This window comes from Sardina pilchardus, chromosome 5 (genome assembly GCF_963854185.1).
Source record: "Sardina pilchardus chromosome 5, fSarPil1.1, whole genome shotgun sequence".
In the NCBI taxonomy this organism is placed as follows: Eukaryota; Metazoa; Chordata; class Actinopteri; order Clupeiformes; family Clupeidae; genus Sardina; species Sardina pilchardus.
The window spans coordinates 19,364,825-19,388,013 of record NC_084998.1 but is presented as its reverse complement, the minus strand read 5'-3'; the positions used below and the strand labels follow the sequence as shown (position 1 = coordinate 19,388,013).

The window sequence follows — 23,189 nt, the reverse complement described above, 5'->3', positions numbered from 1 at the left end:
TGACTGTGAGTGTGTGCGTCTGTGTGTGTGTGTGTGTATATTCCTGCGTATGTGTGTGTCTGTGTGTATGTGTGTGTGTGTGTGTGTGTGTGTGTGTTCGTGTGAGTGCATGTGTGTGTGTGTGCGTGTGTTTGCACGCTCCAACAACATGGTTCAGCATATGTACTGAGTGGGAATGGGGATGTTCTAAATGGTCTGCGTGGGCTCAGCACTCTTACGCTGTCTGTTTTGAGTAGGTGGAGAGGAACAGTTTTTGTTCAGGACCGAGAGTGGGAGTACTTTCATATGTACTGGAGCTGGCAGGTAGTCATTGGTGAAATATGACGGGGATTTTTTTTCAACTCATGCTGTCATTCTACAACCCTTTCACACATGTAAGAGGGCTGTATTAGAGTGAGGAACAGGAGACATTACAAAGCAATGTCTAGTGGATTTGTGTGACCATATCTGAAGGCATCACAGTGAGTTGATTTCTACCCCCCCCACCCCCCACCCCCCATCCCATCCCCCCCACCCGCTTCCGCTCACATCTCCTCCTTACAGTTTACGGTCCCTGGCAGACTCCGATTCATTCACTGACTCACCAAACCGTCAAAGGCACATTAAAAACACTACTACTGCAGACCGCAATACAACAAGCTCGGCACATCAATAAACAAAACACTGGAACATTCAAGCGCTTCTGCAACAGTCATCCTGATTGCTTCAACTCCATATAGACGTCTCACTCTGCAAGAAGCTGTGAAAAATGCATGGTGATGCCTCAATTCTCCACCGCGGCTTCGCACCAGTACCACACTAGGCTAAATATACCTACGCCGTAGTGAACACAAGAGCCACAAGCGTTCAAATCCTGCCTGGTGTTCGTTGCGAGATGCACCCCTCAAGACCACCCCCACGTTTCATGAAAATATAATCACAGTTTACATGTTTGGAACTTCAAAAAATGCTGCATGAGTCAGTATGAGATGGAATATTAACACAGGCTATGAAGCAACAGTTACAAGCTCTCCACAATATCCAGTTTAAAATGATGCGTCTGAAAGCTCGCCAAGAAGCGGTGTTCAATATAATGGCAGGTCATGCTATTCCATGACCTGGACAAGTGAATAAATAAGCAATTCCAAAATAATTGAAAATGTTCTAAAATTGACCGATCTCTTTTCAGACCTCGTCTCAGAACAGAACAGAACAGAACAGATAGGCCAAACAGAATACAATAGGATGCATTAAAGGGATTTGTCTTGCAGACAAAAATATTACATTTCAGAATATAGGTGAAAATCAGTGTGTATCACTGTGAGAGTGTATGTGTGTGTGTGTGTGTGTGTGTGTGTGTGTGTGTGTGTGTGTGTGTGTGTGTGTGTGTGTGTGTGTGTGTGTATAACCCCGGTAACTCTTATATTGATCCCCCGTGGATGTCAAGTATCATAGATTACATTCTGAGCAAACCGAGGAGCTACTGGCTCGCTCTCGACTGAGAGAAGGCATTCTCCTGAGAGCTCGCGCCTTCTGACGCCAGCGTGTTGATCAAGCAAATGTATCTGCAGCAGCCTAACAAAGGGCCTTGTAGTATGTTTCCCTCCTCTGATCATATCCTCTCTAATTTAAGAGGCTCTCTGCCTCTTCTAGCCTCTTTTTTTCAAATAAAACCATCTGGTGTTCCTCCATTTTAAAAAGAAATATAAGAAGCCCTATGTACTGTACTGTATGCCCGAGATATCTAATTCACATGCCAGCTAACTCCCACAGACAATACAGAGAGCCCATTTCAAATGGACAAAGACACAGCAGAGGAACAGAAACAGAGGCATGATGATTATGTGAAATATACTGATTTCCCATAGCTGGCTCTTTGAAGTCAATGACAGTAAGTGCACTACATAATTCAGTCCAACGAAGAAGAGTGGGATGTGTGGATGTGGAACGAGATGAAGAGCAGGCTTCCTCGGGACTCATCGCCTCATCCTCTTCCTCCTTTCATTTAGGCCATTAGGGTCATTGCATGATCTCACACGAACAAAATGACATTTTGAACTGTGAACATGCTTTTCTGACTCACAAATGAATGCTTATGCTAATCTTTATTTGTGCTTTACCGAGTCGTACTCACAGAAAATAGCTCTACATGGACGCTCAAGGACGCTCAACAACGCACTGCCCTCTTGCCCCTGTAAAGCCAGGTGACCACGTGCACCAGCATGTTGCATCCAAACAAAAACCCTGTGCCAGCTCTCCCAAAACCTCCACCGCAGGCTACGCCGCTCTGCCTTTGTCATGCCCATTTAGACGCAGTGGTAAGAAACCATGCAGTGCACAATACATTAGTAGAGACAACCTGTCACAGTGTAGCAAGGACATCCAAGTCCTCTTTCTTTACGAAGATATACCCATTTTTTTTCTAGCTTTGTATTGGCTTCTCTCTCTCTCTCTCTCCTCCCCTCTTTCTCTCTCTGCAGAGACACAATGAAATGCTCTGATCATCCTGTTATTTTCACACCACTTTTTTCCCCAGTGTTATCCTCCAGTCTCCAGCATCTGTTACTGTCTTGCTGTGTGCGGGTAAGGTAATGATCTATACTCGGCTCTATTAATATTCTCAAGCTCAATGTGTCAGATATAGCTCTGCACAAATGACTGGCAATGCTAATGAACTGACACATGATGTAAGTGAATGGTTAGTAAAGTGAAGGCTTAGCGAGCATTAGCTCTACGAAAGTAAACGCAATCTGACTTAACAGGCAACCTCATTTTTCATAATTTGCCTGTCAACTCATGCAAAACACAGAGCACTATTAGCCAATTAAATGATAATGTGCACTCTTGTTTAGATGTTGGTGGCTCGAAAACACTTCTGAAGAGCAAATCTGCGGCTTGTTGTTTACCATTTTGTATTTTGCGAAAAGTTCACTCTGCTTTCATGTTTCCAGTTCAAGGCTGGTGTGTGATGTAACAGTCTAGTGACGGCCAGGCCACTGGGAGCCGCTCAGTGTGTGTGTGTGTGTGTGTGTGTGTGTGTGTGTGTGTGTGTGTGTGTGTGTGTGTGTGTGTGTGTGTTTGGCGGGGGCTTTAAAACACCTCAACAAGATGAGGCAGACAGGTGCTTCTAAGTGCTCAATCCGGTGACCACAGGGGAGGCCAGTGAACATCATCAATGCCACTCATTTCCAAAGGGCAGCCAAGGGCCAACTCACATAAGACAGATCTCTCTCTCCCTCTGTATTACTGAGCATTTAAGCAATCTGAAAAAAAATATACATATTGACCGCATGACCTGGTGCAAGAGCATGTAAGTTCACTGTATGTCTGAACACCTTCTCATTTCAACTGCATGTACTGTAATGCATGCAAGATGCCCCCCCCCAAAAAAAAAACAGTCATCAGAGAAAAATCAGGCAGTCGAAAATGTCATAAGAATACAAGAACGAAGCGATCTCAGTAAACAACTCCACAAAATAGTGTCTAACCCACATCAGGCCTTGATACAGTCACTTACACCGTAAACTGAACTGAATAGAACTGAGCTCATCTGTCAGATGATTGTTGTTGCCTGAGAAAGTGCTTCTATCTCTCTCAGTGCGGCTAATTTATGCCACTTTTTGTGTGATCAACCTGAACTGCTTCATTGCTATAAATACACAGGTAGCATATAGGCCATCCCATTTTAGTCTTGTTTCAGCATCATTTTTCAAGAAGATCTAACATCACATGCAGACACTGAGGATATGACTTCATACTACAGCTGCATATACTGTACATTATGCTCTCTTTATATGTGCCAGCGTGCAAATATGTGCTCGTCGTCAAATAACTCCAATTTCAGTCTGCTTGTTTGGTCTGATATTTCATAAAATACTACAGGCCTTGGCTTCTATCACACCAAAGTTTCATTTAGCAAAATAAAAGCAAGGGAAATATCTGAGCAAATATGAATCAGCACAGCGTCATATTAAAATCAAAATCATTGTCACAGAAAAAAATATATATATATATATATATGATCCAGTGTTCTGTCCACTGCATGAGGCTTCACTTAAATTGTGTCCATTAACCCCTAGAGTTGGCCTACATAGAGGCGGACAGATAATTGCTGAGATTCTCAATGGCCCACTTCCTCTACAGACGCTGCCTGGTACAGCTCATTTAACTCCAGGCTTATTTGCGGGCACCCTCTCTACCAGGCCAGCTCAACAGCCCCGGGCACGCGACTCCCTCCCCGACCTCTACAAACAAATGGGCAAGGAAATTCAACGCGAGGCCCTGGCTTTCAGTGCAGCAAGCTGGCAAGCAAGAGAAGAGAGGACGTTGACGTCTAATGACAAGTGCCGTACATATCCATTTTATAATTGCAATAAACACACACACACACACACACACACACACACACACACACACACACACACACACACAAAAAAAAAAACACACACACAAACATCCACACATATACAGAGGGTGAAAAGCCTTTTTCCAGAGCATGGGCATGTGTGCAGATGTCAGATCTGAGAAACGTCAAATAATGCATCCTGCACAAAGTGAACATTCCTTCAGTAACACCCAAGGCTCCCTTGGGAAATTGCCCACCACCATGGCCTTGTCTCACAACCCACATCTCTGTTTTTTTCATAAGTAGCCTATTGCCATGGCAAATATTGTCAAACAATAATCCTTTCATTAGAAAAAACTATTTGTGATCTTTTTGTGACATTAACTGAAATCTGGTGTGGGGTAAAATCTTGGGATGCTGAAAGGGGGATAATGATCATCAGAGCAATCTATCACTCTGAAAAGTCACAGTTCATCATTGCATTATGCTTTTGGATGAATCTAACAGTATAGTCCTGTCGTAGGCTATGTGCTCAACTGAGATGGAAACCTGACCGTTTGGCGTTTGCACATAAAATAGTTAATTTATTGTCGGAACATGTCTCCCACTTGTTGTCACTTTTTTTGTTTAAAAAAAAAACAAAAAACAAAAGTACTCCATTAATAACGTGATACTTACACGCATGGGTGACCGAGAAACTGTTGGAGGATTCAAGATTATCCACATTGTAGTTTAAGTGGAACGGTTTTTCCGTCACATTTTGATTAGTGTTGTAGAGCTGGACAGCGAAGCGGAACGCGCTATGCTCTTGCACCGTGGAGCGCATGAACAGTCCCCCTGAAACATGCGACAGGAAAAAAAGAAGTTACAATCAAATTTCAATTCAGAGTTGCACTATTTACTCGGTATTGTTTCCGAAACGCTCTGTCGATGTCATACAGCTTGAAGTATCTGACCGGCAAAGACCAATTTTAGCAAGTAAGAAATTACACACATAGGCTAGCCTTCTGTCTAATCAGTGATGTCAAGTTGTTGCTTAACTTCCAGAGCAATTTCGTTCCATGCAGGCGGTTCAAGATGCTTTCACACAAAAAATATCAAGAAATAAAAGAAGTGACATACCAATGTTAATTTGATTTGGAAATCCCGCAAAAGATTTACTGACGAGACACGGGAGAAACAGGACGGTCGCTATCAAACGGTGCCCCATTTTCTCCTTTGACTTCAACTCCACGAGCGAAAGTGAGACGGGAGAACCATGAACGCGGATGGGGGACAGAGCAAAGAAAAACCGGAACGATGTGAATGGACTTCTGTGTCCACTGCGCCAAGGAGACGCAGCGGGAAATAAAAGCGAAGTGTTCGCCCAGTCGTCCAGCCAAGACGCCTGTCCAGAAGACGGTGGTCTGAGGAAGACTACAGTTCACACTGTAAGTACAAATCACCTAGCAACATCACAAGAGGATGGTAACTCGCTTTGACGTTGGATAACACTAGCATCCCATCCGCACGCAGCGCTGCTGCATCCCGGCGCGTGCGTGTGTGTAGTGTGTGTCTGTGCAGTGTGTGTCTGTGCATGTGTGTGCGACAGGGAGAAGAGCTCAGGGAAAAAATGGCTCTGAAAAAAATGTAAACCTTTAGTCAGTTATTATCTCTTCAGTAATGTTCGTGGGTGACTAGATTAAATTCTCCGTCGTCCTGGAAATTCAATAAAACAGGCGTGTTCCCATTTCATTGGTTACACCTTTATAATGATTTGATAGGAAAATGTAAGAAAGATATAGCCTAAGGAATATAGGTTAGAACACATAAAACATCCTTTTACAATTCAGCACTGTGTAACTAGGCTATTTACTGTCAGTGAAATAATTTCTCAATCTTTAATGTTACACAGCATCTTTCGTCACAACAGGTTTCATACACAACATGTCATTTCACAGCAGTTTATAGTACAAATGTAATAACTTCCCTCATCTCAATTTTTCAGTATCACTTCCATTGTGGTTTGGTGGGGAGTGTATGAATATACGCATAGCAATGTAGTAGTAGGCCTATTTATTATCAGTCGAATGGTGTTTTTTTCTCTATGCAAGTTTCAAGGGCAATTGCAACTAGTCAGCACTCAGACCGAGCCTCTCTGGCTGGGCCTCTCGCTAGGGGTCTGAGTGGATCAATGCATATTGATTCAGCAGATCTAACACATTACAACCCAGAGTGGATGCTTCTGCTTTAGGCTATACGAGAATAAAAACTGGGCAAGACACTCATTTTGCACTCCTGTGCACAATTGGAATAGTAATTTGCCCAAAAGGCCTATACCTTGCAGCTGAATATACATAGATTCTGATATGTAGGTCCATTGTAGGGCTCAGGTTCAAAGTATGTGCAAGTGTGTGCTTTCAGCACTGTGAAGGTAGACAGTGTTTTGTGACTTGAGGAACTTTACACAGTACCGCAGTTCTTAAAGATACTGTGTGTATACGTTCAGGGAAATAGTGAGGGTATGGTAATACTACTGAAAGTGAAACAATACATTACTGTATGTTCTCTACTCATAGAAGAGACTAAATTGATTTCACCAGTTTGATTTTACAACCTGTGCAAATGTTATATGAAGCATAGACAACACTTAAGATTTCTCCATGCATGAATTATTAAGCAACAAGTAAAAAAACCCCTCTTTGCCATGAAATACCTTAATCCAGCCCCTTGCTGTTTTGCATAAAGTAAAGGTTGATTAGCATCAGTGAAAATAGGGTGACCTTTCAATCACACTCCCACGCATAAGCACGTCCTACTCACACAGTGCCCCCAGACAAGCCCACCCTGCAAACAGCTCAGCTTTAACATATGGGATGAGATGCACATGGAAAGATAGATAGTTCTGCTTCTAAATACATTTGGTGGAGTAATATTTTCTCCTTGTTTACACTGTCAGATGTAGCCTAAGCAAACTCACTGCTTCACCTCTGATTGCATCTTTTGATAAATATCAACCAGCCACTGATCAAGTTGTATGTTACATATGATGTTTTACACTGAAATTACTATATTTATTATTTTTCCTTTACATTGACATAATGATATTTGAAAGGAGGAGATCACTCACTTCCACCCAGGGCACATCAACAGCACCCATTATAAGGGAAACAACACCACTCCTTTCATATCACATTTGGAATTTTCAGAATTTTCAGTTAACAAAGCTTTCATTCCATTACAAAATGAACACAACTACCATTTGCTTCACTTTGGTGACTCGATCACACCTTTGACTACTCTGTGAAGTAATGTAATCCTGTTAGTTTTGCCTGCACACTTACATTGGATAACTGTTGGCAAACTGCCATCCACAAGTGCAAGTGTAGGCTACTGTATCTCCAAGTCCTTGTGCAAATATGAAAATTCTATTTTATTTACAGCAGTGGCTAAGCCGTAGGACTACTTTGTGTGATCAAACATTTGCCCGTTGCCCTCAAGTTATACATGAATTTATATGAACTAATACCGGCTCACTTATGACCTAAGGATGGTAAATTAATGTTACTATGCTGTTTGGGAAAGTACAGTATAGTGCGTGATGGCCATTTTGTGCTTTAATGAAAAAATAATACTGAGAGATGTAAGCATTTTAAGCCAAACTACCAAACACTGGTACACGATAATTGGCCATTTGAAAAAAACATCATATAAGCACTCACATGTAAGCAGGCAAAAATCTCTCCCCTCCCTCTCACTCTCTCTCATAGCATAGGCCTGAGGGACCGAGCTGGCCTATATTCAGCCGAGTTCCACTTGCACAGTGAGCAGTGAACAAACCCCTCCCACTCTCACTAATTAAGACTGTGGAGGAATCACCGTCTCTCTCTCTCTCTCTTTCTTTCTTTCTCTCTTATCCCTCTTCTCTCATCCCTCATTCGGGGATGCAGAGAGTATGAGTGTGGGCACTACTGGTGATATGTAATTACATTATAAATAGCTACCAAGATCTCTCAAGTCATTATTTGCCCTACTTAGAGGCAGTATTTGGAAGGTCCTGGGGGTTGATTGTCCCTATGTGTGTTTTTTTTTTTTACGTTCGTTCCTAGTTATCAAATATACAGACATCCTCATCATCCTTTTTTCTGCGTGGTAATCTGGCAGGGATGTGGCTGGCTCCAATCGCGGCTTGTTTGGCTATTTGAGTGTGTGAAATGGGTGGCATATGTTTGACAGCCTGAGGTCTGTGGGTGGAGGCTCTTCAGATGGAGGTTTTACGTGTGTGGTCAGGCATGTGTGCGGAGGCCGTCTGTGGTTTAGGCTGAGGGCGCTGCTCGGACCTGATGAGTGGCACCCGCACGGCATATACCCAGGCACAGGTAGGAGCTGACGCTCCAGTGGTTCAGTCCTGCTTCAGGCATCTGTGTGGGTGTGTGTGTGTGTGTGTGTGTTTCAGTATGAATGTGTGGTGTGTGTGTGTGTTTGTGTGTGCGCATGCGCACATGTTTCAGTGTAAATGTGGTACAGTATATGTGACTATATGTTCATATACGTGTGTGTGCACTGTGTACTGTACGTGTTTGAGTGTGAATGCGGTACGTTTGAGTATCTGTTCGTATGGCTGTGCATGTGCACATGTGTGCCTGCGTATGTGAGTGTTTGGTCAAGCGCATCCTGACAAGCAGATTTGGCGTCATCTAATTAAAAATGAAAAAAAAAAAAAAAAGAAAGGGTTTGTAAATATGGTCGCTCTCTGTGCTCGGCAGCAGTGCTTTTGTCATCGCTGTCATTCCACATCAGCGCCATGTGCTGACGGCTGCGCAGAAGCGTGGCGATGGACAAACAGGACGTCGGACGCGGCCCGCAGGCCTGTTTGGTGGGCCACAGTTCAGCCAGCAGAGCCTGACATTTTCCATTACACTCAACAAATCTGCCCAAATCACACACACACACTTACTGTGTGCGCACGCACACACACACACACACACACACACACACACACACACACACACACACACACACACACACACACACACACACACACACACACACACACACACACACACACACACACACACACACACACACACACACACACACACACACACACACACACGATTCTTACTGTATCATCACTGTAAACACTCACAACTTTTAAAAGCAAGAATCCATATAACAAGATGCAGCCATGTCATATAATATCATTAGAATAATAAAACAAATCTCTTTTCATATGGAATTGTAGTGATCTCTGTTAATTGAGCACAAATCTAAACCTTATGTCAGAGAGCTGAGAAACAATAGAACTGCTTCAAAAATAGACAGACACCACAACTTGGATTACGTGCCGATTTCACGCATTTCGTATTCTCCTTTGCCAACCTGTCTGCCACCCTGGCCCCGAGTGTTTGGGAGTAAAATATTTCTCTCCCCTGATGGTCCAGTGATGGATCAGGAACGGACAAGAAAACACCTCCGCTCAGCACACTGGCGTTGGCACACGCTGCGCCGCACGGCCGCGGCCTGCCAAATCAGCGGTGCTGCTCCGTTTTGTGACAGGTGTCTACATTTCTCTGAGCGCCCCCTTTTCTGCACCGCTCTGGGTTATTTTCCTGACATTTTCCAGATGAACTGTGAGAGAGAACATGTAATTCAGCGGGTTTGACGTCGATAATTTCCCGAGTCTGTCTGGGCGCATGCGAGAATCAGCGGCGGAAGAGTAACCTTATTAAATGTGACAATGCAATTACAGGGTCAGTAAGCATGCAGACCTTATTATGATCAAATGTGTGTGTATATTGACCGCGATGCGGACTGTTTTGCGCAACTGTCAGAGGTCAACCCCCTCCGCGTGATTATAAATTGCTTTACATTCTCATTTACGGTGGTAGTTTACGGTCTCCTATCATGTATTGGCCCACTGCCTTAATTTACTCATTTGGTGTTCCATGGATGAGAGAGTCAGGATTCCATGTTTCAACATCCAAGATATGGGACCCTAATTTGAAATGCAGCCAAAGTGCATATCAGGTCATCAAGCAAAGTTCTCATGCAATATGGCTACTGTCATGTATATGGGAGCATTGAGCAGACTCATCAGTGTTTGCTACTTACAGTCTCACCCATGGTGTTTAATTAGCTAATTGTTTTTGTCTAGTTATTGAATTAGCTTCAGTTAGACTTCATTCAAATTAGGGCCCAGCTTTACAGTAAATGTGTGAGTGCAATTTTCTACCCACCACATGTATCCAGTTCCCCCAATACATAGCAAGCCCAGAACGAGTAGCAGACTTTAAGAGATGAAGCGACGGAAAGCCGAGGAGTGAGGGAGGTTAAACCGTCCCTTCACCGTGAGCTTCTCTGCGTTTACATGTTGTTAACCACGACGGGGCCCATATAAACGCGTAGCGAGAGGAGATGAGATGAGCGCACGCTCGGCTCGGCTCACAGAGAGAGAGGGGGAGAGAGAGAGAGAGAGAGAGAGAGAGAGAGAGAGAGAGAGAGAGAGAGGAGCAGCAGCGGCGGAGGCACTGATTTCACGTCTGGCTACCGCTCACCTCATGCATAATGCACGAGGATCCACTCTCCTCCCGCCTCCACTCCAGCTAAGCGGCACAATGGAGAGAGACAACGGTCTCCCACAGGTAGGGAGTCTGAGCAGCACTCAAGCACATTCCCACAGCTTCTCCGAATCAGAGTGGAGATTAAACCGCACCACTCACACAAGCAGAACACACCACAGCAGCTCACAAGCAGTCTCCATGTTGGGAGATGTCTATAAGCAAATGGTGCTGGGGGTAAAAAAATAAATAAAAAAAACATGGATGGCACGGAAAGTGTTTTGTAATAATTTAGGCATATGCATGTCTGGGGTGTTTTTTGTGAAATGTTTTTTATGAACTCATTGTTAGAGTTTGCAGCAGGCGGTTTTGAATGTGCTCCGAGGCTGTAATTGTCTTGCGGCTCTTGTTGAGCACTTGCCACTTTTCCTTCAGTAAAAGGGCATCGTCATGGGAACCATTTAGCATCTCACGCCTGTCCAAATGAACGCAGAGGCTTGTTTATTTCAGCTGGAAACACTTTATATGAAAAACCTTCAATGCTACTGAATATAAAAAGACACCTAGGATTTGCTGGTCTGTTTCCATCTAGTTGCACTTGTGGGTTTAATATGAGGGTAATTTCTGAACATTATATCAGATAGTTTCCAGCTCAGTGAGCAACATAGGGATCTGAGAATCCTCCAAATTTCAGATCACAGCAATCAACTCTACAGTCTGTTTAAAGACCCTTCTGAATGGGCTGTAAAGTGCCTAGAATTAATGAATGTCTTAAGCACTAATGTAGCAAATACAGCTAACATCTTCATACCATATTGTTCAGACTTCATAAGACAAGGACGTGACTGGATCTGACTGCATTCTCAGCTGATTACTGCATGTTAAAATAAGATTACTGACTCATATGTGTTTGGCCTACAGGGGTCACATCAAGACTACTTCATGGTGACATGTGACATCAAACATTGAAGTTTTCACAATCTGACGCAAATTACGGCAGACAGTTTCTGCCAAAGAGATGTGTATCTGACAAATGAAATAACAGCTATAGTCCAGAACATAATTTCCAGAGGATCCCTATGTACCATCCTGCGTAAAACCCAACTGCAAGCCCTGTTGAGGACACCTTAGCTGTTCACAGATGATAAACAGATCAACAAAGAGTTTGATCTCTAAAAGAACCCCTCTATTAAACATCCAGCCAGACCAGCCGGGGGGCAAGTCAGGACCAAAGGGGGCAATTTATCAGTGAGCGCGTCCGTCCTCTAAAACAAGCCCTGGGGAAACAAATCTCCCTGTCAGGCTTTAACCCTGTGCGCCAAGTCAGCGTTATTTTTCACCATGGGCCCGTGATTGCAGTGGGAGCTGTCAGGTTGCATGAGAAGCTTATGCCTGAAGCTCGTCTGGCTTTGACAACGCTTCCGCATCACAGTGACTTCGCACCATTAACAGCAGAAACCACATCATTGTTACAGATGTTGCTGCGCAGAAGCGAGGTGGTCTGAATTGGACTAGTCACCCGTGAAACGGCAAAACCCTCCACTGTGATCACGCATGCACACAAGTTTATGACAACACAAATATTTACGCTTCCGAAAACGCATACATTTACGCTTCCGATTTAAACATGTAGCATCCATGCAGAAGAGCAGCAGAGAGGGAAAGTAACACATTATGCAAAAATCTGCCAGCATCAAATTCACGTCACTAAAGCTTGCTTACAAAGAGATGGCCGGGTCTGCTCCTTAAATGCCCTCACAGAGGCTTATGTTACCCCCTTGGCTGCTACATTCCTCCAAGGAACATCTTCGTGCATGGTCATCCCTACACACACACGACAATCCAGACTATTTCCATGTGTAGTTCCCCAATGGTGGAGCGACTTACAAACCGCTACCAGTGCAGGGGCATCCCGCTCTATCTTCAATAAGCTCTTGAAGATCCAGCTCTTCCGAGAACACTTCTAACAGCCCATCACATCTAACATGCACTTTCCATGCACTTCTCTTCTTCTACTCTTCCTCCTCCTTCTTCTTCTACCACCATGTCCTTGTACTACACTTTGACTGAAGCTTAAACTCCTCTGGTGCTAGTGTTTATTCTTGCAGTATTCACTGTTACCTCAGGTCTCTTCTGCAATGTAGCCTGCATTTTTATTCCTCGTTGTTGTAAGTGGCTTTGGATAAAAGTGTCGGCTAAACTAAAGGAATAAATGTAAATTAATGATTATTTGGGGGGGAAAGAGCCCTCACAGAGATTTGACAATACAGATCACGTCAGTTAGACAACATAGAAATATGTATGTAATGAATAAATAATTTATTGTGAACTAAAAGCATATAAATTACATAACAAATATGTTCAGAATCAGATGATCTCGTTAAAAAAAATCTTCTTAAAAACTCTAGTTATCGGAGGAGACCGGCCTGAGTGTCTCTGTCTCCCTGACCTTCCTCGCGTCCATCCTCTTCCTCGCTGCCCTCCTCCGAGCTGTGCATGACGGCCGTGCTCAGAGCCTGCAGGTCGCCCAGCACCGACAGCAATGCGTCTGAGAGATGGCGGGGAGAGAGACAGAGAGAGAGAGACAGGGTACGAGATGATCAGAGGCGCAGCGTCCTGTTAGCCAACACTCACGTGTCAAAAAGAGGGGGCGACTCTGACGGGCAACACTGCAGAAAACAGCGCTGCGCTGAACTGGAGGCATTATGAAATAAACAGTTGTTTACTCAGTCGGCCCCAGAATTCATTACCACTAACATTGTTTGCCCTTTGTTTCACTCTGTTGGCTGACAAACAATGCGCCCCCGTTAAAAAAGAAAAAAAAAAGGAAAAAAAAATATTTTTTAGCCATGCTGTGTTGTCAAGGGCACTGTTGGGCTAAAAACCATGAGAGCAGAAACGCGTTTACCGTGCGCCCGGGGCTGCAGCACCTGACTCTCCTTCTCCTTCTCCTTCGCCTTCTCGCGCTCCCGCTGCTGATCTGAGGCCTGCGAGGGGCGCCGCGCCGCGCCCCTGAGTCTCCTGTACTCGCCCATCAGCCCCTGCTCGTGCACCACCGCCTGCAGGATCAATCACAGGAGCGAATCAAAGGACAGAGCGACTCGGCACGCACTGCACTGCCCGTCTCCTGGAGCTGCCTCCAGGCCCCGCTGTCTGAAGAGGACTCTGCTGCTCCTGGTTGTCTCGTCTTAAAAAGGAACCTTTTCTTTTTGTCTCTCTCTCTCTCTCTCTCCTTGACAAGATCATCACAGGCTTGCTTCAGGTGGATTTCAACCGTGATTTCTCTAAACTGTCTCGAGAAAATATTTTTGTCTCATTGTTAAAGCCCAGAACGTACTGTATATACTGTAGGATCAGACTAAGCTGCTGTTGTTGAATCCTTCTGGCTGATGAAAGAATACAAATATCAAAGAAAATGGAGATACTACCTAGTGTGCTTGTGGACAGAAAGTTCCACAACAAACAAACAAACGTACTGCTAGAAATAAGCCGGTTCAAGCAAAAGTACAGTATGTGGGGAAAAACACAGCGGGATTTTTTAACTCCTATATGATCTCATCGCCGCAGTTCCTTAGTTCTCCTCAGCAGGTAGCTCCAGAAGGAGGCCAGGTCACCGACTGCATACATATGAAGGGAGGCGTGTGGGTGGGTGGCGTGTGATTATACGTTTACTCCACAAGCAGCAGGTTCCTGTCTTTGTCCTTCTCCTTGAGCTGCTTGTTGAGCAGAGCGATCTCTTTGAGGGCATGCTCACTCTGGAGCGTGTGCGCCGCTCTCTCCTGCTCGCGAGCCCTCTCCGCCTGGCGCTCACACTGCCGCAGAGCTACCACTAAACACACACAGAGAGAGATACCACACACACACACACACACACACACACACACACACACACACACACACACACACACACACACACACACACACACACACACACACACACACAACACACACACACACACACACACACACACACACACACACACACACACACACACACACACACACACACACACACACACACACATTAATGGGCAGCAAACTGCGCACGAATAGCAAATCATCAAGGGGGAGGAATCTAGAAGAATTATTTGCATGTACTCACTAGGATGCTAGAGTAGCAAAGCCTTTCTGGGTATAGTGTGTACTGAGAGCGAAGGAAATAATCCGAAATGGCAATAGACCCAGCAAGATTCAAATATTATAAAGGTAACTTTGGAAATTATGTCAATAATCAGATTCCCTTTTTGCACTCCAATGTTCAAAGCAAACCAGGTGATCAGCGAGCTATAGGATTTAGCCATTTGGCAGCATATTTTTTTGAATTAAACGGTAGGGTTAGGGTAAGCGATGATAAGCAATTTCTAACTCTTTGCACTTTCTTCTTCCTTGAAATATCTCCTCACGAACCGCTAGATGTCCATTCTCTACAGAGTATACTGTAAAAAAAAAAAAAAAGACATGTCTTCTTACACAGCCCTAGCTACGTGAACTGGGAACAAACAAAGCGAGGGCGACCCGTCCCCCAAACAATAACAAAACACTTTGTGGAGTTTCTCGGAAAGCAGTGAAGGGAGGGGTGAGCCACCTCTCTGTGTGGAGATTAGATTAGATTAAAAGTGCCTTTCAGACCTTGAGAAATCAAGATGCAGGTTACGTCTCAGAGGACCGGGTCCTCAAAGTGAATATGAAAAGCTTTAGCTTTTTACCAGACACACCCCAATGAGGTGAAGGTCTGTCTTTCAAAGCGCTTAGGTCTGTGCACTCGTTATGAAATTACCCAAAGGGAAGTGATCAAAACACCTTTACACACAATGCCCTTCTCTGTTGTGCCAAAGAACCTGCACTGCATATCTATTCAGCTAGGTGCTGAAATGTACACAAGTTGGATTGTGCGGCTAGCTAGCTGTGCTGTGGCGGTGTGTGTTGGATGGGTGGCTAGATAGCTATGCTGTGGCGGTCTGTGTTGGATGGGTGGCTAGCTGTGCTGTCTTGGTGTGTGTTGAGAGAGGTTTTATCCATAGACTGTATGTGTGTGTGTGTGTGTGTGTGTGTGTGTGTGTGTGTGTGTGTGTGTGTGTGTGGTTTTACCTGCTTTAGTGTGCTCCCTTCGGGCCGTGTTCACTTGAGCCTCCATGGCTCTCAGCTGCGTTCTACACTGACTCTCCACTTCCGAGAGCTTCTGCTTGAATTCTGTGAGTAGGACAGAGCACACACAGGTCAGGACTCCAAACGCTCAGTCCAGATGGTTTTCATCCATCATTTTCTACTAAACACAGATTCTTGTTCCTTATTATTACCTCCGCCAAGGAGGTTATGTTTTCATCGGGGTTTGTTTGTTGGTTTGTTTGTTTGCTCGCAAGATAACAACAAAAAGCTATTAGATTTCGATTCAATTTTCAGAGAAGGTCTTAAATGACCCAAGGAAGAAACGGTTACAGTACATTTTAGGAATGACCCATATCACCATCTGGATGCAGGATGCAGTTATGTTTTCGCTTGGCGGAGGTCTGCGCTCTCTGAGTGCTTTTCTAGTACTGATTATAAAATCACACAAATATCTACAGAATTTGATCCTTCACATTTGAACTCTCTGGACTACATACAGTATGTCTAATGGTCATGCATGATCTTAAAGTGGGTGGACAATATTGTTTTCCATTACTGTACGCACACCTCTCACAGCAAACACACTGGCAGATTTCTATCTCACTCTCTGTGTCGAAAATGAGATTCATCATAAGCAGCTTTTTGCATTGGCTCACCTCGCTCAGTCTCCTCTTGCTTAAGCTGAGCCTCCTCACGCAGCTCCGCGAGCAGGCCCTCCAGCTCCTGAGCGCGCTCCTGCAGTTGCTGCAACTCCAGCTCTGTCTCCCGGCGACAGGTCTCGGAGCTCCGAGCCTCCTGCTGACTCTCCAGCAGGGCCTGACTCAGTCGGCCCACCTCAGAGTCCACTAGGGGCAGCCACATGACACACAGGTCAGCTGGGGGGGGGGGGGAACTCCATGACCACACCAAGGGGCTTATAACAGTAAAGTGAGGGATTCAGCTCCCAGATACGACACAAAGTGAAAACAGTTTCGTAATAGCGCAAGGTTCTTCTGATAGAAGTGGCATTTTACACCATGTTAACTAATTCAATTACATTTTATTTACATAGCACCATAAAATATGAATATGCCTCAAAGCGCTTTCCAGAGCCTAGCTTGAGCTTGAAGCCTCTAAAACTAACACAACATGACAACACGTAGCCAGTGCTGGAAGGGAAAAGGGGTGAACCCACTCTTCTCCTGCAGGTCGACGAGAGCACTTTGAATCAGCTCTGGGGTGCGTTTGAGCTCCTGGGCCAGTTTATCCCTTTCTTGGCTCAACATCGCCACCTCTGCCTGGAGGTCAGCAATGCACCTTCTGTACACAGTAAAGCACCATTTGAATGTTAAAATACTGTCCCTCACCAAATGGTCTTCAAATTGATCATGTATTTTCATATTCTGTCTGCTCCAGTGCTTGACTGCTCCTGCACCTAGCAAAGCTGATTGTGTTAGTATTAGTACCTGTCTGAAAGGGTCTCTGATGGCTTTGCTGTCTGTTGGACTTTTCTTAAAGCTTCTCTTCTCATAAGTAGACCTGTACATGCAGAAAGACATTTAATCAAGGGTCATTTAATACTTCATTCAAACATAGAGTGGGGAGGACTCCTCATGTCAGTCAAGACCATCATTTTTATGCCCATGAAATGTAAACTTAACTAGGATTCTATTTATTTTAGCGAATGCAAAACAAACAAACAAACAAACAAAGTAATATAAAAAAATACCTTGAATGGTATCAATTCTCCTCGTGGCAAAAGTGACTCTCTGTCCTAAGCCACTGAGACGACTCTGAGCATCCTCCATGTCAGCCATGTTCCTCTCGAACAGAACACCAACGCTAAGACAGAAATATGAAGTGAAAGAGTTGTTTTGCTGGGCTTTTCCGACCTACAGTACTTTATTCATTTCAAAATGGCCGCTTGTTTGTTTGTACCTCTGCACATTCTCTGTGATATCCTTTAGGGCCTTTGTGCAGGTCTGATTGTCCTGCTTCAGTCTATCGTTCTCCTCCTTGAAACTGGCCAAATCCTGCTGCAGTGTCTGTTGAACACACAGATATGTGCAAACACATAGCCATGACATTCTAGGTCAGGGATGGGTATGTTTGTCATTTGTGAAACACTGCCTCTGGAAAGTGGCACAAATGTTCATGAATGTGCTTAAAATATGCAAATGACTTGGATCGAGCTTGTGTTGACCTAATAAGAATGCCGTTTTGTGAGTTACATGAAAACCTGCAGTGACGGTGGTGGGATATGTCTGTCAAGCAATATCCTGGAGTTTGGACTATAGTAACGAGGAAATCGTGAGACAAAGACAGAGGCAAAGACCATGTCAGACTGACCTGTGTGTGGAGACACTGGAGGTCCAGCTGAGCCTGTCGGTCTTGCAGTGTGTGCTGAGCCAGACTGTGCTGGCTCCTCTCTCTCTCCAAGTCCTCCTCCAGAGAAGAGATCTACACACACACACACACACACACACACACACACACACACACACACACACACACACACACACACACACACACACACACACACACACACACACACACACACACACACACACACACACACACACACACAGACTATGTGTTTTGTTCTGTTTTGCAAAAGAGCATTGAGACTTTTTTGCAAACTCTGTGTTTTTTTTATACTGTATATATACACAGTTTTGATGCACTTCCATGCCCATTACCTTTTATTAATCGCTTATTCTTCCCTCTTCTTTTGGCTCATTTACAAAGCACCCTGAATTGCCGTTTTGTAATAAACTTGCCTTGCCTTGCGCATAGAGCTCTGATCAGTGTAAAACTAACGACATAGCATGTAACCACATCATTATTTTAATTTCAACTGAGAATGCTTATAGCAATTAAGTTAGTGGACCCAGTAATGAGCACCTGGGAGAGTCCACATTCATCATTAAGGCAGTACAGTCATCTGTGACATAATGTTTGCTCCAGTGCATTACTTTTTATGCACAGGGCATACCCACAATTAAGTGTAGAGGCTTAATGCTTCATGACACACACACACACACACACACACACACACACACACACACACACACACACACACACACACACACACACACACACACACACACACACACACACACACACACACACACACACACACACACGTAAACAATCTCAGTGGACTTACAGTGGAGTGCAAGGAGTTCTTCTCCCCGGTGAAGTGCAGGTCTTTGGCCCGGAGTTGCACTAGGAGCAGGAACACCTTGTGTCTCCACTGAGCCAGCACTTTGCTGCCTTTGCTGCTGCCTTTCAGTACGGAGCTGCATTTCATCTGCACAAAAAACAGCACAACTTCCAACTGAAGGGTCAACCTCAATACAGTCGTGTGGTGCATGCACTGTGCATATGTTCCATTATATATTGTATGTGTAGTAATATAGTAATGTATGAACGTTGCGCAAAATCAACAGCATTCCACACACCTCTTCAGTGAGCTCTTTCTCCTGAATGGCAACAATGTCATTTGCAGACTTTAGTCTAATGTTTACAAGCTCCAGTGACATCTGCAGGGCCTCTCTCTCCTTCTCCAGTGTCTGTCAAACAATCACAACAAATGCCTAAATATCTTAACCCAAGACTACATTCACACTCTGCCTTGCAAACAATCAGATCCCAAGGATAACTTGATGGTGGTGTTCAATACATTCTTTCTCTACCTGTATTTTCTCCGTCAACCTCTCCTGCTCTCCTCTCTCTGGAGTAAGTTGGCCGATGTACGTCCGAAGACTCTGAATTGTCTCTGCCTGAACCTCAAAGTCTTGATGCAACTGCCTGAACAGAAGACAAAAGCAAAACAGCATGATAATTATAAATCACAAGAATAAGTTGCCCATGATGTTATGAATTAGTAACATTGTGCCCTGGGAAACCCATTCTGCCATAAGCCAAAAGAAACCCTTTCAACAGTCCTTTCAACTATCAAATAATGTACATTATATGACTTTCCCCTATGTTTCCATAGCTTAAAAGTGGACCATAGTTACCGTAGTTGTTCTCGTAGACCATCTCTCTCTGCGCTGATATCCTGCAAACGGCCTCGAAGTGAAGTCACTTCCTGGGTGACATCACTGAGTCTGAGTTGCTGGTCGGAATTCACCTGTTTCAAAATGTCCAATTCTTCTCTGTGGCCCACAGACATCTGTTCAATCTGAAAAATCAGGCACAGATTTTCTAAATTACAGTCAGTCTAGTGATATGCACTGATGTTTTACGGTTCACTGGTCAACATGAAGACCACATCCAATTGGAGATCCTCAACATAACGCCGACAGTTCTACATTCAAAGTGCTCCGAGTTTACACCAAACCTACAGCTGACCTGACTCTGATGTGTCTGAACGGCTCTCTCCAGCTGCTCTCGAAGTCTCCCTGCTTCTAAGCTGGCCTCCTCCTTGGCTTGCACACTCAGTTTCTGGGATTCACATGTGAGTCTCTGGACATCCTTACAGGAGGCTTCCAGTTCCCTCAGATACCTGTTCCGTTCCTCAGAAAAGTCCCTCTGGAGTTTGTCCAACTGTCATCAGAAAAGAAAAACATCATTTAGCCAAACACATTCAAAACTGTTATGCTGAAGTATGGGTAAAGTATTCGCCGCCAAAGATAGAGACATGAGTAGTATTAACAGTACTCTACTGACCTGAGAGAGGAGTTTCTCCCTTTCCTCTTTCTTCTGAGTCAAGTCTAACGTATTCTGGGCCAGTTCAGCTTTACAGCGACACATCTCGGAACGCAACTCCTCCAGCTCATGACTTTGCCTGATATTTAGGAAAAGGTTAGGTGTGACATACACAAGTAGTATTTCCAACCAGTTGACCAAACCAAACTTAAGACAAAAAGTGTTATGAACCCACCAATAAGCTAAATGTCAGTCAAACAGGGTAGTGGTTGGGTCTGGGTGCAGTTGGGATAAGCTACCTGTGAATAGTGCTTTCTTTGTCCCTCATTTCCTCCCTCTGTCTGACAGCACTGTCTCTCAGGGTCTCCACCTGGCCTCGCAGCCTCTCACTCTCTGACCGAAGTCTTTCAAGATCCAGACGCCACTCTGACTCCAGCCCACCCCGCTCTCCACACCTGGGGTGATAATAAAACAGTTCAAATGAATGCACACCTTGCTCAACCTCAAGAGTTGGTTTATATCTTAGAGGTGTTTGTGGGCCTAAATGCTTTAAGTTACCTAGCCGAGTGTGTGTTGTGCTGAGCTGAAGGTGACCGGTCCCTTTTTTCCTTGAGTCTCTGATTTTCTTCACAAAGCTGCAGTATTTCCTTGTTGGTCTGGGCAATGGCCAGCCATGGATCCCCTGGCACAGTTGTGGATAGTGGGGTCCAAGGTATTGCTGTCGCACCAAATCTCTGGAGTCCTGGCAATGACGAAGGAGTGATGTGGTGGCCACCTGTTGCTGGTCCAGAGGAGAGCTGACCTCCTGATGCAGATGTGGATTGGTGACTCGAAATGAAATGAGAAGGGGGCATAAGGTTCCTCTGAGTATCTCCTGGAAATAGGAGAACAGTTCTTTTCACAGACATAATTAGAGGACATTTTGGCATTTACACTTCTTAAAAATAAATCTTCAATTTTAACAAGGTATGTTGAATATTTAAGAAATATGGGTCATAAACTACTAAATTAGTGATTTGTCAAGCTCAGCCATCGACGGTACCTTTTCCACCACATATGTTTTATTTGCTATGTGTATACTGTATGTCCGCGCAACCCTGTTACTAACATATTAGGCCTATATCTTGGAAATAATCACAACAATCTTACCAAAATTAGTTTATTTTCAGATGTTATTGGATCTGAACATGTATTGTGGCACACTATGCAGTAATGATGCTGTTCTAACAGAAGAAACGTAGAGATTACGGCTATTTATTTTAAATGTGTAAAATATGTAAATATTTTAATAATATAAAGTAAATTCTTGTCCAAATATATGAAGTTACACAAATAAATTCATTTTTATTATTTAGCTAAACCTATTTATCCACAAACACCCTGCTAACTATGATAATAACCATGTTATTTAATTTCAGTAACAGGGTTGCAAGTAACAGGGTTGCGGAACCAGTGCTAATACAGCCTCTAGCTAATGAACAAAGGCTAGCTGGTTGATTTAGCTATTTTGCCAAGGTCAAGGACCAATGTAGTTGTACAAATTTAGAAAATAAAATTTGAAATTATTCAATGTTATTCTTAAAATATGGGTAACAGGGTTGAGTGGTTTAGCTTGACGGACTCGGTTAACAAAGACAAATTTGAAAAAATATCAAAAATGCAAGAGGGCACACACCTTTGGTCTACCCATGGATTTTCAAAATGCTTGGATGATGTAATTTCCTGTTTGTAATATGACATAATATTTTAACCCTTCATCAGCCAGGTAAAAATGGTATGGGTAACAGGGTTGCGTGCACTTTTAAGGACACACCTTCATAGCACAATAAATACTATTCAAAATATGTTTTATCCTATTTTTTTGTTTTTTTCAGGTACAATAAATTCATGTAATGAAAATAAAACTGAAGACAATTAATTCAAGACTTCTTTTAGATATTAAAAATGATGTAAAAGTGTGTCACCTGGAGGCTTGGACAAGAGAAAAACCTTGTTTTTGGGGGTATTTTACACCTATAAAGTATGTTTAAACCCGTAAAGACACAATTTTCCCCTGCAAAATTAGTATATGTTGCTTTAGGACTGTTTGATTGACAAAATATGTGATATATTTCATTGTTTTGGACTTCAGTATTTTAAATGTCAGTAGGGGACAGCAAATGTCCTCTAATTCTGGAATGTCCCATAAGGATATTGAAATTGTAGGGCTGCGATCATTCTAGTCATGCTGTTTCCTATGGCAACTCATCCAAACATAGATAGCGGAAAAGCGACAAAACTACTTAACAAACTCTGCTAAGCTAAACGACCGATTGGTGCCAGTCCAAATGGTTGAAATAAGTCAATTTGATTAACAGGAATGAAGCAAGCTGTTACTTACTTCCAACATTTGTTGATATGAAATCAGCTGGAGAAGTCAGCTTTTCGCTGGTATCACGAGGATTCATTTCGTCTGCTTTTGCAAATAAGCAATACCTTGCTAATACATGTCGTTATTTATAGAGAACGTATATCCAAACATCTGTAGAACGGGCAAAATTTAACGATAAAGTAAACGCGCCATTAACTTTGAAACGTTCCTTGAA

The 23,189-nt window shown here is 43.7% G+C and overlaps 2 protein-coding genes across 2 annotated transcripts in view; both read right to left on the bottom strand.

The window, feature by feature from the left end:
• gria3a (glutamate receptor, ionotropic, AMPA 3a) overlaps positions 1 to 5,561 on the bottom strand; it is a 59,189-nt gene extending 53,628 nt beyond the window's left edge. Inside the window, exons 1-2 of the mRNA XM_062536841.1 lie at positions 5,447 to 5,561; positions 5,003 to 5,161 (exon numbers count right to left, since the gene is read on the bottom strand). Coding sequence (XP_062392825.1) covers positions 5,003 to 5,161; positions 5,447 to 5,534 — 247 coding nt within the window. The 5' untranslated portion in view covers positions 5,535 to 5,561. The remainder of the gene's footprint in view (positions 1 to 5,002; positions 5,162 to 5,446) is intronic.
• A 7,612-nt stretch (positions 5,562 to 13,173) lies between these two features.
• cchcr1 (coiled-coil alpha-helical rod protein 1) lies at positions 13,174 to 23,187 on the bottom strand. Its single transcript, XM_062536839.1, has 19 exons — positions 22,985 to 23,187; positions 21,163 to 21,478; positions 20,904 to 21,059; positions 20,626 to 20,743; positions 20,308 to 20,502; positions 19,974 to 20,137; positions 19,647 to 19,761; positions 19,413 to 19,523; positions 19,118 to 19,261; positions 18,298 to 18,408; positions 17,887 to 17,993; positions 17,678 to 17,790; positions 17,415 to 17,487; positions 17,144 to 17,268; positions 16,626 to 16,814; positions 15,952 to 16,053; positions 14,541 to 14,692; positions 13,772 to 13,922; positions 13,174 to 13,411 (listed from the first exon to the last, which is right to left on the bottom strand). The coding sequence occupies exons 1-19, from the start codon at positions 23,049 to 23,051 to the stop codon at positions 13,272 to 13,274; spliced, it is 2,649 nt and encodes an 882-aa protein (XP_062392823.1). The 5' UTR covers positions 23,052 to 23,187; the 3' UTR covers positions 13,174 to 13,271.
• Positions 23,188 to 23,189: the final 2 nt, after the last annotated feature.

What these genes read in the sequence shown, in the direction of transcription:
- cchcr1 (XM_062536839.1), bottom strand. Translation starts at nt 23,051, where the DNA reads ATGAATCCTCGTGATACCAGCGAAAAGCTGACTTCTCCAGCTGATTTC. An exon ending in GCAAGAGGAGACTGAGCGAG is followed by an intron (nt 16,054 to 16,625) that starts GTGAGCCAATGC and finishes TCCTACTCACAG; the next exon opens with AATTCAAGCAGAAGCTCTCG. An exon ending in AAGACAGGAACCTGCTGCTT is followed by an intron (nt 13,923 to 14,540) that starts GTGGAGTAAACG and finishes TTGATCCTGCAG; the next exon opens with GCGGTGGTGCACGAGCAGGG.